The sequence below is a fragment of the Periplaneta americana genome, chromosome 10 (genome assembly GCF_040183065.1).
Source record: "Periplaneta americana isolate PAMFEO1 chromosome 10, P.americana_PAMFEO1_priV1, whole genome shotgun sequence".
NCBI lineage: Eukaryota > Metazoa > Arthropoda > Insecta > Blattodea > Blattidae > Periplaneta > Periplaneta americana.
The window spans coordinates 161866204-161883056 of record NC_091126.1 but is presented as its reverse complement, the minus strand read 5'-3'; the positions used below and the strand labels follow the sequence as shown (position 1 = coordinate 161883056).

General features: G+C 36.8%; 1 protein-coding gene across 3 annotated transcripts in view; it reads left to right on the top strand.

The window, feature by feature from the left end:
- Positions 1-15806, top strand: part of lgs (BCL9 domain-containing protein legless) — a 111995-nt gene extending 96189 nt beyond the window's left edge. For all 3 annotated transcript variants that reach the window (XM_069838328.1, XM_069838329.1, XM_069838326.1), the window contains 2 exons: positions 8323-8578; positions 13435-15806. In XM_069838328.1, coding sequence (XP_069694429.1) covers positions 8323-8578; positions 13435-15415 — 2237 coding nt within the window. In that variant the 3' untranslated portion in view covers positions 15416-15806. The remainder of the gene's footprint in view (positions 1-8322; positions 8579-13434) is intronic.
- The last annotated feature ends 1047 nt before the right edge of the window (positions 15807-16853 follow it).

Below are 16853 nucleotides of genomic sequence, written 5' to 3'. Positions count from 1 at the left end.
TTGGCGTCCTGCTGAAAATTGTCTACAGCAGCAACGCACCATCTGCTTGCCCATAGACCTGGCACAGCTGACGATCAGTTTCAATCGGCGCTATGCCCTGTGCATTCAAAAACTTTATCACTGACCTCACTTCACGCGGCGGGAGCTGGAATAGGAACGTCCATCTTCAACCAATGCAACGAAGCTACTGAGAGCACTCGGGAAGTTCCGCTAGCGCATGCTCCATGCCAGAACATTATTCTATCATGTACACGCAGTTGCTTCGCGCAACATATGGTTTGCTAGCTGTGGGATGAGTGGGAAAGTTACTTTGTGGACTTGCCTCGTAGCATGAACTATTGGTGTGATAAGTTGCACTGGATGAAGTGAGCACATACACTGATCCTTATCATATATTTCAACCACAGTAGCAATTTAGTGGTGATGTAGTCAGATGTTTGGAAGTTAGGGAGCAGAAACTGGTTGGAAAGCATACAACTGTAGACAAAATTCATGGGACATAATAACTTTATGTGAATTTAGCCAATTTATTAATTACTGCATGAAATTAATTTCCTGTTTTCAGTAGAGATCCATTGCAAGCTTTTCACATTGCTAGCAACTGATATAAGCTGAGTGAATTTTCCTCTCTCCCTGCCTACCTTCAGTAACGTTGCTGCAGTTTATTACATATGGTAGTTGTCTTCCAAACATTGAGTCAGCGTTACTAGTTTTAAATTGTCTGGTCAAAAGAGAAACTTGTTAACTATTCAACTGAAACTGGACATAATTAAACATTTACATGATGAAACTGCTTGAAAGTTACATATCAATGTAAAAAAAAAAGAAGAATGTATAGTGCGTGGTAATTATAACACAATCTAAGAAAATTGGATGTGATATTTTTAAATTGAAATATGCTGATTAGAATGCAAAAAAGAGGAAGTTTATGCGTAGCTACACAGACAACAAATTGAAAGCTGCAATTTATTGAATGTTTTAGTTAAGAAAGATGTTAAAGAATAAATTCCTTCAGCATATTCAAAGGAAAAAGTTAGTAGAAATGAACTGTAACAGCTTATAACATATTTTAAAACACGACTTGGAATTTGACAACTAATGGTAAGGTTAAAAGTCAAGTGTAGACATTTCTGTGATGTTATAATACATTAAAAGCTGAACTGGAAATAAATGTTGGTGACTAACTGTAATCAAAAAAGACTAAATTCGAAATGTTTACTTACAAAAAATTTAACTTTTGTTGTGAGCATATAGATCCTTGTTATAACATACAAAAATAAATAGCAATAGTCCTTCTTTGTCTGATGCAAATGGAAAGCATAAATTGCTACTTGCCATTGGAAAATCTATGATGATATGAGCATTTAAATTCGTAAATTCATCACGATGATTCCAGCTAAATTTTTCTCTCATAAAATGTCTAGATGAACCAGGATATATTTTTGTAAATGTTTCTACAGGAATCTATTTCATACTATTAATAAGTATTTAATGAATTTCAATCTTAAGGCATATAAACTTGCAAATGTTTATTTGCTATTTAATAACAATATATGAACGTTTTCGCCGTTTAGGGCATCTTCAGATATAACAAAACATGTTATCTGGACCTATAATAGTATATTATGCAAATAACAAGGAAAATAGAGAACAATATATGTGATACATGAAATTCATGAGCTTTATGTAGATATAACATGATACAGGATGAATATTGAGATAATCTTTGAATTTGAACTTAGACTGGACGAATGTTTTATTTTATACATATAGCTCATGTTACAATTAATATACAATGTTAAAAATTTGTCAACGATGTTATTTTTTAAATTTACAATGATGATAATAAAATATTTAAAGTAATCATGGCTGAAAGTTGTCGTAAGTTACAAGATAGTATGCGTAGTTAATGTTCGTGTGTATTGTAATTATTTCACTTAGAGAGGCCGTTGGCATTTGAATGAATGTTGTTTGACGTTGATGACTACTTTACAATTGATATACAGTGATTAAATTAGTCAATGTTAAAATTTAAATTTTATAATGAAGATAATAAAATATTTAGAGTAATCATGGCTGAGAATTGTCGTAAGTTCAAGATAGTTTTCGTAGTTGATGTTGTATGTTTTGTAATTGTTTCACCTGAAAATAGAGATTAAGAGATAATAATAAATGCAAAATATAGACAAGTTATTATATAGAGACGCAGATAATTATTATTATAAGATTACTTGTTAAAAATGTTGTTTGTGTTAAAGAATTACTGTTGGGTGTAATTAGTTGAGATATTGAATAAATGCTCGTTGATTGTGAATGTAGTGGAATGTACGATAAATTTCGTAATAGATAAATCATGAGTTAGGTATGACTTTTAATCATTCATTGAAAATTAATAGAAAGATCAATATTATAATTCCTAATAATTAGTAATAATTAGATGAGCTATAATACCAAATATATGTAAATGATTTTACGGCAGCAAATAAACATTTGCAAGTTTATATGCCTTAAGATTGAAATTCATTAAATACTTATTAATAATTTACCAGGCATATTGATATATTAAAATGAATTGTAAAAAAAAAAAAAAATCTATTTCATACGTTTATAAGGTGTTACTGATGATGCCTGTTCATCTAAACAATAACATTTTACACGTTATATCATCAAACTGCGCCATTAATACGATCTATGGAAAAAGGATGTAAATGAAACTCTACAATGGCATTACAAATGATTACTTCGAAATATGCTTGCTAAGGAAAATCTGGTTAGTGTCCTCACTTTTCGCAGAAAAACACAATTAAGTGTGCTACTTACAATACAGGTATACAATCATGAAGTGATATATTACCTGAAATGGTTTTTAAAAATGCTGGTGCAAATAATGACCCCATGGGGACAAATTCAATGAAATCAATTCATATGTCAATAGTGAAAATGTACGTCTATTGAAAATGTGTCATTTTATAGATACTTTAGAAAATGTTGAAGATAATACGATGTTTTCTTTGAGAGAGAGAGAGAGAGAGAGAGCACTTGCATGTGTGGATGTGTTCAATGTCTACTCACTTCACGTGCGTGTTTCGGGTTCCACATATTGCAGATAGATGGCAGGACTGTGAACAATTTTCAAATTGCTCAGCACTTCGGCAAGCCATGCTATGCATGATGTGTATCACAGTTTAGTACATACAGTTGCGAAGCTTGGGGTGATTTTTTTGCATTTCTCGCGATAGTTGCTAGCCGCTTGGAGCATTGTGAGTAATAGGAACAATAGACTGTGTCACTGCCATCGTTATCTAATACAGGCCGTAAGGCAGACCATGTAACTCGCTTAACCTGATCACAAAGGGCAGCATTTCAACCATATAAATTAGTTGGAATGCATAAAGAGTAACATATATTTCTCTAAAATGTAGTGTAATTGCATTAATAAAATTTAAAACAATGATTATGAGACACTTGAGACATAAATCACTTGCGAGTTAAGATGAAATATTATTTTTGGTGTGAAAATTATGTTGTTCGTATGTGTAATACTCGCCTTTATTTCGATTAAATATTGCGAAATTCTTGTACATTCATTTATGCACGATTCAATAATTTTCAGTTGCACCGCATGGATATTTAGATATGTTGAAATTATAGGTTATGTTTACTGTACCAGTTGCCCCTTTCTGTCTAATTTTAGTGGTCTCCAATGTCCTGCCATTCATATGGAAATATTATAGGTTATGTTTACTATATCTTATATTCCTAAATTCGCAATTATACATTATAATTAAGCATAATGTCATGTATGATACTCCGCACATTCAATTTGTATTTTAATACTACAATTGAGTATTGAATTATTGTATTTATCTACTACCTAAGAGACGGAAGTAACAATCGTACGTACACTAATTTCATAGGAGTGGTATGATAAATTTTCTGTCTTTATTAAGGAAGGTAGATGTGCTATGTTAAATCACAATATAAATACATCGGTCGTTGCGATTATGCCTTCTTTTTTATTAAACCTCAAAATAGCTTCCATTCTAAATTTAAAATGTTGATGCAAAAAGATTATGTTAACATGTAAAATTCTCTTCACATTAAAATAACACAGTTTTGTAATTATTTCTGCAACATAGTCTATTATGCAACAAGAAGTAAAGGGAACTTATGGACACATTACACTAAATAAAACTTAGCTATGATACGCAATAAAGTTATAATATAATAATTCACTGAGCTCCATACACTGAAACAGAAAACCCGAACATATATTACGGCCTGGTCTAGATCGAAAAGGCATTGACTGTGCCATATTTCGCATTGTTGTGAAAAGTTGTGTAAACTGTGAAATGTTCGTTATCGGTTGTAATAACTGTAAATGGCTAAAATACAATAATTTGAATAATAATATGGGACAAGGAGACGTTTGTAGCACTATAAATTCTAAGAAAAAAGAGGCCAGAGTTATCCTTCTTCTGAAAGATCCAGGAAGGCGAGTTTATAAAATATAATATGTACTTTATGGAAATAATATATAAACCTTATGTATTTCGTATTTCAATAGTGGAAGGAAGGTGTTAATTTTTCAAAAGAACACAATATCAAAAGTACAATACATTTTATCGTCTGCTAGGGAAAGAATCTGTGATGAGGCGATAGTAGCGATCCTGGTGGCTAGCAACTATCAATGGATGCATATTTTATATTTCAAATGTCTATGTTTGCATATTTAGTAAGTATTGAGCTTCGCAACTGTATATACTAAACTGTGATGTGTATGTTATGTACTAGGGTGCGTATATGTATGTGTGTAAGAAATGGGTGAGGATTATGATGATGATGATGAGGAAGGTAGAAGGGGAAATCCAGTGTCGGCACGTAGCCTACTCCTGTTGAATAGCGCCAAGGGTGCTGCCAGGCTTAATGTGCCTGTCCGACGGACAATCAGTATCAACAGTGACATATGTCTTCTCTTCACATGCACTGCGGAGAGATTTGGAATTTAACCCAGGCATATTTGTGCACATAAAATTATGTGGATAAAAAGTTATCGAAACTTACGAGTGCCATATAAAGAGTAATATAAAATTATTGTGCTGAAGAAATTATAACTAGTGATGCAGAAGTACCAATAATGCAAATGCATGAAATGGTCAGTAATGCAAGAAGGACCATACATAATGGACATTGTACATTACTTAGTTGTTCTTTAATGTTTTTCAACAAGAAAATTAAAATCTTACAGTGCAGAAATAACTTCTTTTTATCACCATTACCAAAAATACCATTTTTCTCACAGCCTAAGGATTAAAAGTATTTCAGTATTGATAACTGTAATAAATAAACATATATTATATATATATATATATATATATATTTTTTTTTTTTTTTTTTCACAGTACGGTAAAGAAATGTAGGACAACAAAATCTTACGTTAGAAATCAGTCAAACTTCCAACTAGATTGTTTCAGTGAAATTTTATTAAATGTTAACAAAAATTAATATTAATTGTACTGTTAATATTTTCTATATTAGTTCCTTGAATACGAATTTTACTTGCACTGCAAGTACTTGAGCCATCTATGTTAATATAGTGGTAGTTTCTTCATTGTTCGTCATTTTCACGAAAGACTACATCAACAGGCAGAGTGTTTCTCTAGTTTTGTTTGCCAAGATCTTTCTTGCAATTTTCGTTTTATTTTCCATGATGTCGTCTACATATCCCTCAGCAACTGCAGAGAAGTACTAGCAATAATATCTTCTTCACTATCACTACACATTATATTAAAAATGTAAACAAAATTACAAAATTTGTAACAGACATTTGAATATGCCTCCCCCCCCCCCCCCGGAATACAGGTCTAAATACATAGAGATACAATGTACCATACACCCTTATTCTGGAGGGGTATTCATTTAATGAATATTCTGTTTTATTTTGTTGGTAAATTGTTGCTATGGAAACCACTAAAACTTAAAATCACCAACTTCTGAAAATGTATCTAAATATGGTGCTTACAACTAGATTATTTCGTCCACAACTGTGGAGTAACGGTCAGCGCGTCTGGCTGTGAAACCAGGTGGCCTGGGTTCGATTCCCGGTCAGGGCAAGTTACTTGGTTGAGGTTTTTTCCGGGGTTTTCCCTCAACCCAATATAAGCAAATGGTGGGTAACTTTCGGTGCTGGACCCCGGACTCATTTCACCGGCATTATCACCTTTATCTCATTCAGACTCTAAATAACCTAAGCTGTTGATAAAGCGTCGTAAAATAACCTAATAAAATAAAAAAAACTAGATTGTTTCAATTTAATTTTTCACCTTTTGTGGTGTGAATAGCCTATGAAGCGTCAAAGCGGCTCAGCCAGCTGTTGGACTTATGTCCACAGCCTCAGAAGAGGTCAATGATCATCCAACCAGAATGGAGATATCATGTAGTCAGCAAAATGATCCTCCCAGCTGTAATAGTTGGTTTTCAAAACTGGATTTTGCTACCTATAATAGCTCTCTAAATTCATCACGATGCTGGCTGGGCATCAGTTCTATACACTGGCTAAAATTTCATGAGAAAATCCCTTCCCATGAGGATTTGAATAAGCATGCATTCTGTAATGCGAGTCCTAGGCATGATGTCTTAGACCACGATGCTATGGCACAGGATGTAATTTTTCATAACTAAAATTTATACATTTTAAAAATACTGTATACAGTCAACTCTGGATATAGTGAACTCGGTTATAGTGAACATTCGGCTATAGTGAACCCTCGGCTCTGTTATAGTGAACCTTGTATCCTGACAAATTCTTATTTGAAGTCAGACCTTTTTGTATAAAATTGAAAGAATGTGTTGAGAACAACATTCAAAGTTTCTTACTCCTTTAGTCAAAGGACAAAGGTAGGATTAGTGATTCCTAGACAATGAGCTGTACTATAAATTCAGGCAACACATGACAACCTTCTCTTACTTCACCATCGAAGGGTTGACATTCTGTTCTCAGGCACTCTACTCTACTGTTATTTCTAATTCTCCATCATCAAAGGGTTGCCTTTTGTTCTCAGAAACATTTCAATTATGACGGATAGCATCAAAACAACAGAAAATGAAATTGCCATCTTTTATTAAAAGGGGGTGAACATTATGTCCAGAGGTAAGATTTCGATGGCTTTCAAACTCCATCAACCCTCTCCCAGTTTCCATTAAGTGACCTGGGAAATTCCAAGACTGAGTATGCAGTCACACCATAACAGCGTTTGTTATTTCTACCTGATCTAGTGTTCCAAAAGTGAATGTACTGTATAAAAATGTCGAAGCGTGAAGTGTTTTCTTTGGAAGATACAGTGAATATTATAAGTGACATTGAACGTGGTCTTTCGCAAGCGGACGTGGGTAGACAGCATAGTTTAAGTAAATCAACTGTGAGTAACAGTATACAGTGTAATCCATTCCACAAAAATTAATTTTTTTTTTTTTTTTTCACAATTTCATTCATTTCTGTCATTTAAGATTAGGGGAGAGATACTTCGGACATAGTGAATTTCGGATATAGTGAACGAAATATGCAAGTCCGCAGAGGTTCACTATACCCAGAGTTGACTGTAGTTACTTTATCTGTAAATATTCGATTTATCTTGAAAAAACATTATATATGACTCATGACTAAACGTGACTTTCCTTTTGGTGTCTAATTTAATCAACTTGTAAAAAAAACACCTCTTTAGTGACTTGTTTTATAAATTACCATTTTAATTCAGTGTCTTACAATATAAAATATTCTTTGGTAAAAATGTTATTTTTTGTAATGGCATATTTTTTTTTCCTAGTATAATTTGAAAGAACAGCAATTTTTTTTTTTTATTTAGTAGTTCACTGTTACAAAACCAAAGTTGTTTACTGAAATTATCTAATTCAATATTACATAAATAAAATAGTTAATACACTTATTTGCGTGACTTATTTACCCCTTCCTTTCAACCTACGTTAATGACACAAATTCTGTTGTGTGCACTGTACGTAGGTTTCCATTAATTGCAGTATATTAACAATTCAAACTTATGGCTAACAGTGGATCTCTGCTGGGCTTAAAATAGTATACATATGTGTGTATATCCACAAACACGTATAAATTTGTTCAAAAAAATTAATATGGTTTTAGAGACAGAAATCAAAATTCAAGCTAATGAAACAGAAGGATTTTCAGGATCGCTATCTAATAGTGCATAATGCATTCTGTTGATTTATCTTTGAGGGCCTAGAGCACATGGACACATGTGTGACCTGAATGAAGATATAGCGTAGTTTGACACTTTAACTTGTCTTCAGTGGATGGGATGTACTGTCGAACCCTGCAGTCCATGGCTCAGCAAAAACAACAGCAGCAGCAGCAACAACAGCAGCAGCAACAGCAACAACAGCAACAGCAGCAACAGTCAGGGAGTCAAGCAAACAAGGAGCCCAACCTGATGCCAGTTCCTTCTCCTCAACAAATTCAGTACCTCAACACGTTCGATGGCCAGGAACTTACGATTCAGAAGCAACCAAATACAAGTCTTAAGGACACGAATATTAGATCGCCAACGTAAGTACCGTGTATTTTACAGTGTTGTGTGAGAGAACTTGCACGTTAGACACAAAATGTGAGGTCTTTCAGGTTATTCTTTTTTATTTATAAATGCTGAGCTTTCTTCTAGTGGTACATAATATGCTTTGCCATATGTGTTCTCAGCCGAATATAAATCTATCACTCAAAATTTTCTCGGGCTTCCAGCCAGGTCATAAGTTGGTGATCCACCGATGTTTCGAGGATGTTCATCTTCCTCATCTTCAGGGTTAAATGATAACTAAGGATACCCAGCTCCTTAATTTATATTGCCAGAGGGAGGAGTCAGCCGAGGAGCTGTGCGCTGATTGGCTCTTATTGGTGCAGACCGCGGCGCGAACGTGGCAGATGTGTCGTCTTGCTTTGTGCTTTTCGGCTGATTGAACGCGGGTCTCATGATGGGCTCGGCGGATGAGTTATGTGTCCTCCGCTGATGACGGCCCGTTGTCTGGGCGTTGAGAAATTTAATAGCCGGTGCCCACGCCACGCTTAGTTGGAGACCCGAGTCCCAATTCAGGTTACCGCCTTCCGCCGCTATGGCCAGGGTTTCCTTTACTCTTCTATCCCAGTAGCCCGAACACTTTGCCAGGACCTCGGTGTTATTAAAATTAGCCCTATGGCTTTTTTCAATACAGTGTACTAGCTCCTTAATTTATAGTGCCAGAGGGAGGAGTCAGCCAAGGAGCTGTGCACTGATTGGCTCTTATTAGTGCCGATGAGGAAGATGAACATCCTCGAAATGTCAGTGGATCACCAACTTATGACCTGGCTGGAAGCCTGAGAAAATTTTGAGTTATCACGTCACCAGGAAAGCTGCAGTAGTTATTATAAATCTATCACTTTGCTACACCAGTAGATGGCTATGCAAATTATAATACACATTTTACTGGTTGAGAAGAAACTGCACTGGAAGGAATGGTGAACGGGAGAAGAATTCAGGGCAGAAGAAGATATCAGATGATAGACGACATTAAGATCTATGGATCATATGCGGAGACTAAGAGGAAGGCTGGAGAATGCAGGGTTTGCAGTGAAAACTATTTTATTATAGTTAACGATTTCTTCTAAACAAGAACCAATTAAAATTTGCTACTGTGATTTTCGAATTTAGTTAACCAAAATACATAAGATAACTTTTAATAATGGCGATGTTATATAAGAAAAAAATAATATTGAATTACGTCTTGTAAAATGTTTCATTTACGTCACTTAGGCCCGGTTTCTTCAACCTTTGTTAAAATGCACCTAACATAGCGTTAATTAACTGTAAGTTAAAAGTATGAATTGCTGTTAAAAATATTGCGTTTCTTCAACTTTACATTTCACATTTTAACATTCTATTTGTTAACTCTCTGTTAGGACCAGAGATTCTACAGTTTAACCATAACCTATAACCAAGTATAGGCTCACTTCTGTTTTCTGAACTCTGACAATTGCGATTCTCGCTTGTTTCTGTTGTTTGATTCAGAGAGGATAGAAGTCTTTCTATTCTCTCAGGCTTTATTTCTGCTTCTTTCCTCGTCTGTATCACAATAGCGTGGAGCAGTGTATTGATATTGCTGTTATGAAATGGAAAACACTGGAACAAAAAGAAATCTTGCGACTAATTTCTCTTTTACTAAAGATGTTATTAATTGGTCCAACAGAATAATATCTGTTATTGTGACAATTAATATTTGAGGAGAAAAATTCGCTCCGGCGCCGGGGATCGAACCCGGGTCCTTGGTTCTACGTACCAAGCGCTCTGACCACTGAGCTACGCCGAATTCAATCCACAGCACTGGATCGAACCTTCCTCCTACAGCGTTATTTCCCTTTTGTGACCTGACTCCAAGTTGGGCATATACGTTGACGTTTATATTTCAAGTCAACTGCCATTATACAAGGAGCGCACTCAGCTGAGTGACTAACGGCCGGGATTCCGCAGTAAAGTGCACAGCAATCTGTACAGAATAATGCACTGCTAGCTAGATGAATTTACTAAAGATGTTATTAATTGGTCCAACAGATATTATAACTAAAGACTGTGTATGTAGTGACAGTATAAAATGTATTGAGGAGGACTTGCACACTTGTGCGCATTTTTTTCCTTTATCTATAACATGTATTGAGTAATAAAAACAATAAAGTACAAAAAAATTGCGTATATTAAAAGAGGAATTTGATTCCAGCATCTTAGGCATAGCAGTTCGATTTAATCAACTCGCTTTCCCTCAATTTTGTAAAAAGCACTTCTCAACTTTGTATCGTAATATAGTATTTAATTTTCATATGTGGGTATGAGTGCACATAACTCAAAATCAAATTATGTAAGGTGCTTATTTTATTTAGTGGTAGTTTACTGCAATCAAAAAGAATCGTAGTGAAAAAGGTAGTCGTGCTCTTGATTTAGGGTCAAATCCACATTCAAAGGGTGAACTTTTTTCTCGGTCTTCAATCTGTTTTTTTGATAACATTGTCGCTATTATTATAATAATTGTTTTGTAATACGATAATACTTAAAATAGACTATTGTACCTAGTATTAGTGCTTCAGTGATCAGTTGGGACAGGTTTTCCACAGAAAACCTCTGTGATTATAAATGGATATAGCTTTGTTGCTGGTAGTGGGTAGTATGTATATAAAAATGGTGACACCAGAAGAGCATCTCAAAAATTTTATTGTGCATACCTCATAGACAATGTGCCCTTGTGTGTGACACTGCAGATATCAAAGTGATGTTCCCACTCACATCATATATGCTTTAACATATCTACTGGAATGGACTCAGTGGCACTGGAGATATGATGTTGCAGCTCATAGATTCTGAGACTGTGGAGGTAACAACATATAGATATGTTTTATGTAACCCCATAAGAAGTCACAGACATTCAAGTCATGGGACCTAAAGACATGATGCACTGTCACAACTCCCTCTGTCTTAGGGTATTGCAGAACTCATCAACTCTGTTCCTGTGGGTTTGCTATTAAGTCATTAAATAGCTGCAGAATTCAGAACTGAGTTAAAATAAAATTTCACACTATTTGCTGCAATGCAACACTGCAAAAATAACAAAAGTCTGGCAAACTTGAATGAACGAAACTAATATTGACAGCTTCTATTTGCTTCTGCTCTTATCTAATGATTCTGCCAGCTATTAAGCTATAGATATACTGCAATATTCTAAACAAGAATCCTTTGGTTCTTTCTTTCTTATGACGCTAGTATAAATTTCATAATGTATTCAGTTCAATTCAATTTATTTGGCCATTAGACATACAGTTTTAGGCTTCGTCAGAATACATTGAAAAACATATAAATACATTTTAGAAGCACTAATAAAAGAAACAGTAAAATTTAAATAATACAATGAAAACATGAAATAATTTGAAAATTTTAAATTAAAGAAAACTAACTAAATTGCAATGAAACCTATTTATTAAAATACAATTTCGTACAAATTTGTGTTGAAAAACTCAGCAACAGAATAAAAAGGATTATATAGTAACCAATTGTAAAATCTAGTTTTGAAGCTATTGATTGGTAATTTATAATATTGACTTGGGAGCTTATTATATAATTTCATCCCCATAATTAAAACGTTTGTGTTGCTCTTGTGTAATCTACAATATGGAATATTAATTTGTTCACTATTTCTAATTTCATGATCACGTATATTGGCCACTAATGAGTAATTGTCGATATTTTGTCGAGTGTAAAGTACTAGATCATATATATACAAATTTATGATTGTTAAAATCTGTGATTGTCTGAAAAGTGGCCGACAATGTTCCAGATAGTTTGCTTTACATAAAATTCTAATGGCTTTCTTTTGTAAAATCAAGACGCTTCCAATTTTGGTTCCATTTCCCCAGAAAATTAGGGCATATCGGATTATCGACTGAAAGAAAGAAAAGTAGGCACATCTTAAATAATTTTGAGAAACGCAAGTCATTAATTTCTTTAACAAATATAAAACTCTTGATAGCTTTGTGCATATGTATTCAATGTGCTTATCCCATGTTAAACTGGAATCTATAAAAAGTCCTATAAATTTTGTGTACTTGAGTCTGTTGTCCTTATTTATGAGATAATTTAAGCTGAAAGTTATGTTGATAGTTTTTTCTTGATTAAACAAGGAACCATTAGATTCAAACCATAAAGCCATCTGTGATAGAGTGTCGTTGTTGAGAGCATGTAATTGATTTAGAGCAGAGGAAGAACATAGGAAAGTAGTGTCATCTGCATACATAAATTATATCTGTTTAAATTTAAAATCACAGAGGTTTTCTCTGGATATATTGTATTAAACAGTATCATTTGATTATCAAAAATCACTATAATGTGTAAAAATGTTTGAAATTCTTAGTTCAACATCATAATAGTCTACTTTTAACATACCTGAATATAAAAGCCTACACAAATTTTCAGCTATCTAAAATAATTTGTTTCTGAGATAAGTGCACTATATGCAAATTTAAGAATATCTTTTCTGTTGTGTAATAGTGAGTAAAAAAAATGCACCAGGAAATTACGTCTCAACAACTTAAAGTACTCCTTAAAGTAAAGTGATACATTATAATACTGTCAAAATTATGAACTTTTGGTTGCAATTATTTGTGCTTTTGCATTTAGAATACCAGCAAATTTATAATAATTTTTCGCATGCGTCTATGTACAAATCCCTTTAAAACACCACATTTCCCTTCTGTTCATTAAAAGGGGAATTAATGAGATAATCATGATATTCAGAGCTATTCTTCTTGTATGAATTTCATAATTTACAGTTAACGGTGGCTGAGGGAGCTGGATTGGAAGGACAGAAAGTTTGAAGTTGATCATTTGTCTGTTGCAGTCTTCCTCCGCCCAGTCTGGATTCCAGCCTGCAGACATCAAGCTCTGACATAACAGGTGCCCGCATATCTGGACCTGGCACACCATTGACTCCAACCTCAATGGAGGTAGGTTCTCGGTTTCCTCCTACCACTGGAGAAATGAGTAGATTTCCCATCCCCAGCCCCCACACTCCTGGAGCTCCCAGCACTGCAGAAACAAAGAGCCAGCCTCAGCGCTTTCCAGGACCCAGTCCTCAGAACCAGGGGTCTTTGACACCAGGCATGGATTCCTTGAATAAGGTTGCGACGACGGAAGTCAGCTCAAGATACTTAAGCTCGAGTCCACAGATGGTCGATGGAATGGGTCCTCCTCGACTGCCCGCACCGACGAGTACATCACCAGCCGTGACCAACCCAACCCAAAACTTCATGCAGCAGACTACGCCAACCATGGGCAGCATGAAGGTGGCGTCACACTTTCTGGAAGTTTCTCCATCTGGAAACACGTCAGCTGCAATTGAGGTATCACCTACTGGTTCTGGCAGTTTCCCCTGCATGCGGTCAGAAAATGTACCATTAAATCCAAATGGCAGCGGTGGAATACCTTGCAGCGGTAAGAGTGCCCACTTCGATCCCATCACTTCCATGGCGCAGATGAGCCAGCAACTGACGAGCAGCGTGGCCAACTCTCCCGGTGGCCAGAACCCTGGACTGATGAACAATATGCCTGGGGGCATGTTGCCTTTCAATTCGGGCATGCATCCCATGCAAATGAATGAGATGGGTGGCTGTCAGGGGCTGCCGGATGGGCAAACATCAGGGAGCAGTCTCATGGGTGCCTTGGGTCCTGGCCCGGGACCGGGGGGGCCTAGTAGTCAATCTGGCCCTGCAAACTTCGTTGGCATGCCGCTGCAGAATGCGCCTCCACACTCATACAGTCCAAACTCGAGTGTTAGTGGAGGTATGGTCCAGTGTTCAGGCACAGTGAACACCACACCGAGTATGAACCAGCCTATCATGCACGCAAACAGTTCTGCTTCACCCAAACCGGGCAACTTGATCATGGGTCTCGGACCGTCAAGAGGGTCGTCACCTTATGCTTCAAGTCCTGTTCCTCAGAGGATGATAGGAAGACCTCCAGGTCCCAATCCATACAGTGGCACCAATGTACAGGTTAAAGCAAGTGCTCCGAACACTATACAGTATCTTCCTGCTAAGCCACAGACTGGCAGCTCTGGTCCTAGAGGTCCCCCCAGTTTGGACTTCCTACAGCGCTTCACAAGCCCTCTCTCCAACTTAGATACGAAAGTTCCTACCCACAATCTGCAGTACTTCCCTGCCGGCGGCCAGCCTAACCCCACCAATATGGGTCGACTCAACGTGCCCATGAACAGGCCAAATGGAGCAATGGCCGATGTCAACTCACAGATTGGAGGTCTTCCAGGAACGAACTGTGGTGGTGTCGGAGGTCATATGGGTGGCCTGAACGGGCCAATTATAGGTTCGAATGTGTCACTGGTCGGCATGAACTTGCCTATGTCAGGTGGCATGGTGATGGGTCCCGGAGGCCCCGGTGTAGGCATGACACCACTGCGCGGCAGCCTGCGGCCAGGCGGAATGATGCGGATGCAGCAGATGGGGGGCAGTGTGTTTGGTCTACCCTCAAGTCCGGGGCAGCCGGTGGGAGGAGAGCAGATGTTTGGAGGGGGTCCAAATCAAAACATGCCTGCAAATGCTCAGAACACTCAGATGTTTGTTCCCGGCCCCAAGTCTTCGCCTATGGGTCTCGGCAGCACTCCAGATGCCAGCCAGCCTCTGCCTCCATCCATGGGACAGGCAAACAACTTCAAGAACTCTCCTTTCATTGGGCCTACCACGGCTGATCCCAATTATGCACAACAGTTTCACAATTTTCAGCAACAGCTGTATGCAACGAACACAAGAAGCCAGATGAATAACCAGGGAATGGGTCCAAATCAGTCCTTCTTCGTTCCCAAGTGAGTTGTGTGCCCACACATAATTGGAATTATATTTTCATACATGTAAATACTGGCTCAAAAAAGTGAAAGGATGTGGCGTGCAATAATGAGTGTTAATTTATGAGTACAATAATGGTATGTTTGTTTCTTTCTTTATCCAGAGAAATTATTACACATCTATCTTCATAGTCACACAAGCGAGTTACAGAGAAATTTCTTGTCAAGTTTGAGGGTATAATACAATGAGAACTGAATAGTGTAATAGGAGATCGCACGAGTTGAACTAATTTTGTTTTAGAAGAACTTGTAAGAATAGGAGGGATATATGTGAGAGTTGTGTGTATAATAAGGACCCGTGTATACTATGATTTGCAAAACAAATTAAAATTGAGAATTTGAATGCTTTTTTGATACTCATAGTTTGAAATTACTTCATCCCTTGTACAGTGAAACTTCTTTATAATCTCCTGGGAACTGGTAATCCTGTAGGTCACATTTACCAGAATATCTTTGAGACAAATCCATAAACACAACCAGTCTTATATATTATTTTAATGTACCGAAGTACATATGATATTTCCATGCAGATATTCTGCATCATCATACGATGAAAGAGTAATGGAATGGAGAAAAACTCTCTCCGGCGCTGGAATTTGAACCCAAGTTTTCAGCTCTACGTGCTGATGCTTTATCCAATAAGTGATTTAAGACGGCGCTTATTCCGTCGGATCCCGGCCAACTAGTCACTCATAACGAGTGCACCTCAGCACATGTGTGGACTTCAGTCCTACATTCATAGACATCTATGACGTAGTGCAGAGGCTGGCCACTAGAGGGAACCCAAGAGTTGGAACTTAAACTGAGATGATTCTGTCCGACACCGGGGTGGGTATCCGGTGTGGCTTAGTGGATAAAGCATCAGCACGTAGAGCTGAAAACCCGGGTTCAAATCCCGGCGCCGGAGAGAGTTTTTCTCCGTTCCATTACTCTTTCGTCGTACAACCAGTCTTGTTAAGCCGTTCATGGCTAGCTGTTTAAATGGCCACAGACATCAACACTCCAGAAAATAAATATTTTAAATGCAAGATATTTAAATGCGCATGCTCTGTGATTTTCAGCCATATTCATGAAAAAAAAAAAATTAAATGAAACTCATCGTTGAAATTTGTAAGAATTTTTTTCCGTGGTACTACAACCCTAAGGGCCCAGACCTACCAGTCAGCTGCTGGCCTCACGCACATATACCGAAGGAGAGATGAATGATCATCCAACCAGAATGGAGGTATTGTGTGGTTAACATGATTATCTAGTTGTGAGAAAATTTCTTCCCCATGATGACTCGAACCAGTGCTCATTTCATGATGCGAGTCCTAGGCAGGATGCTTTAGACCATGAAGCCACAGTGTGGGATTTAATTGGAAACAAAGTAAACGAAAAAATAATTCTGCATTATGTGCGCA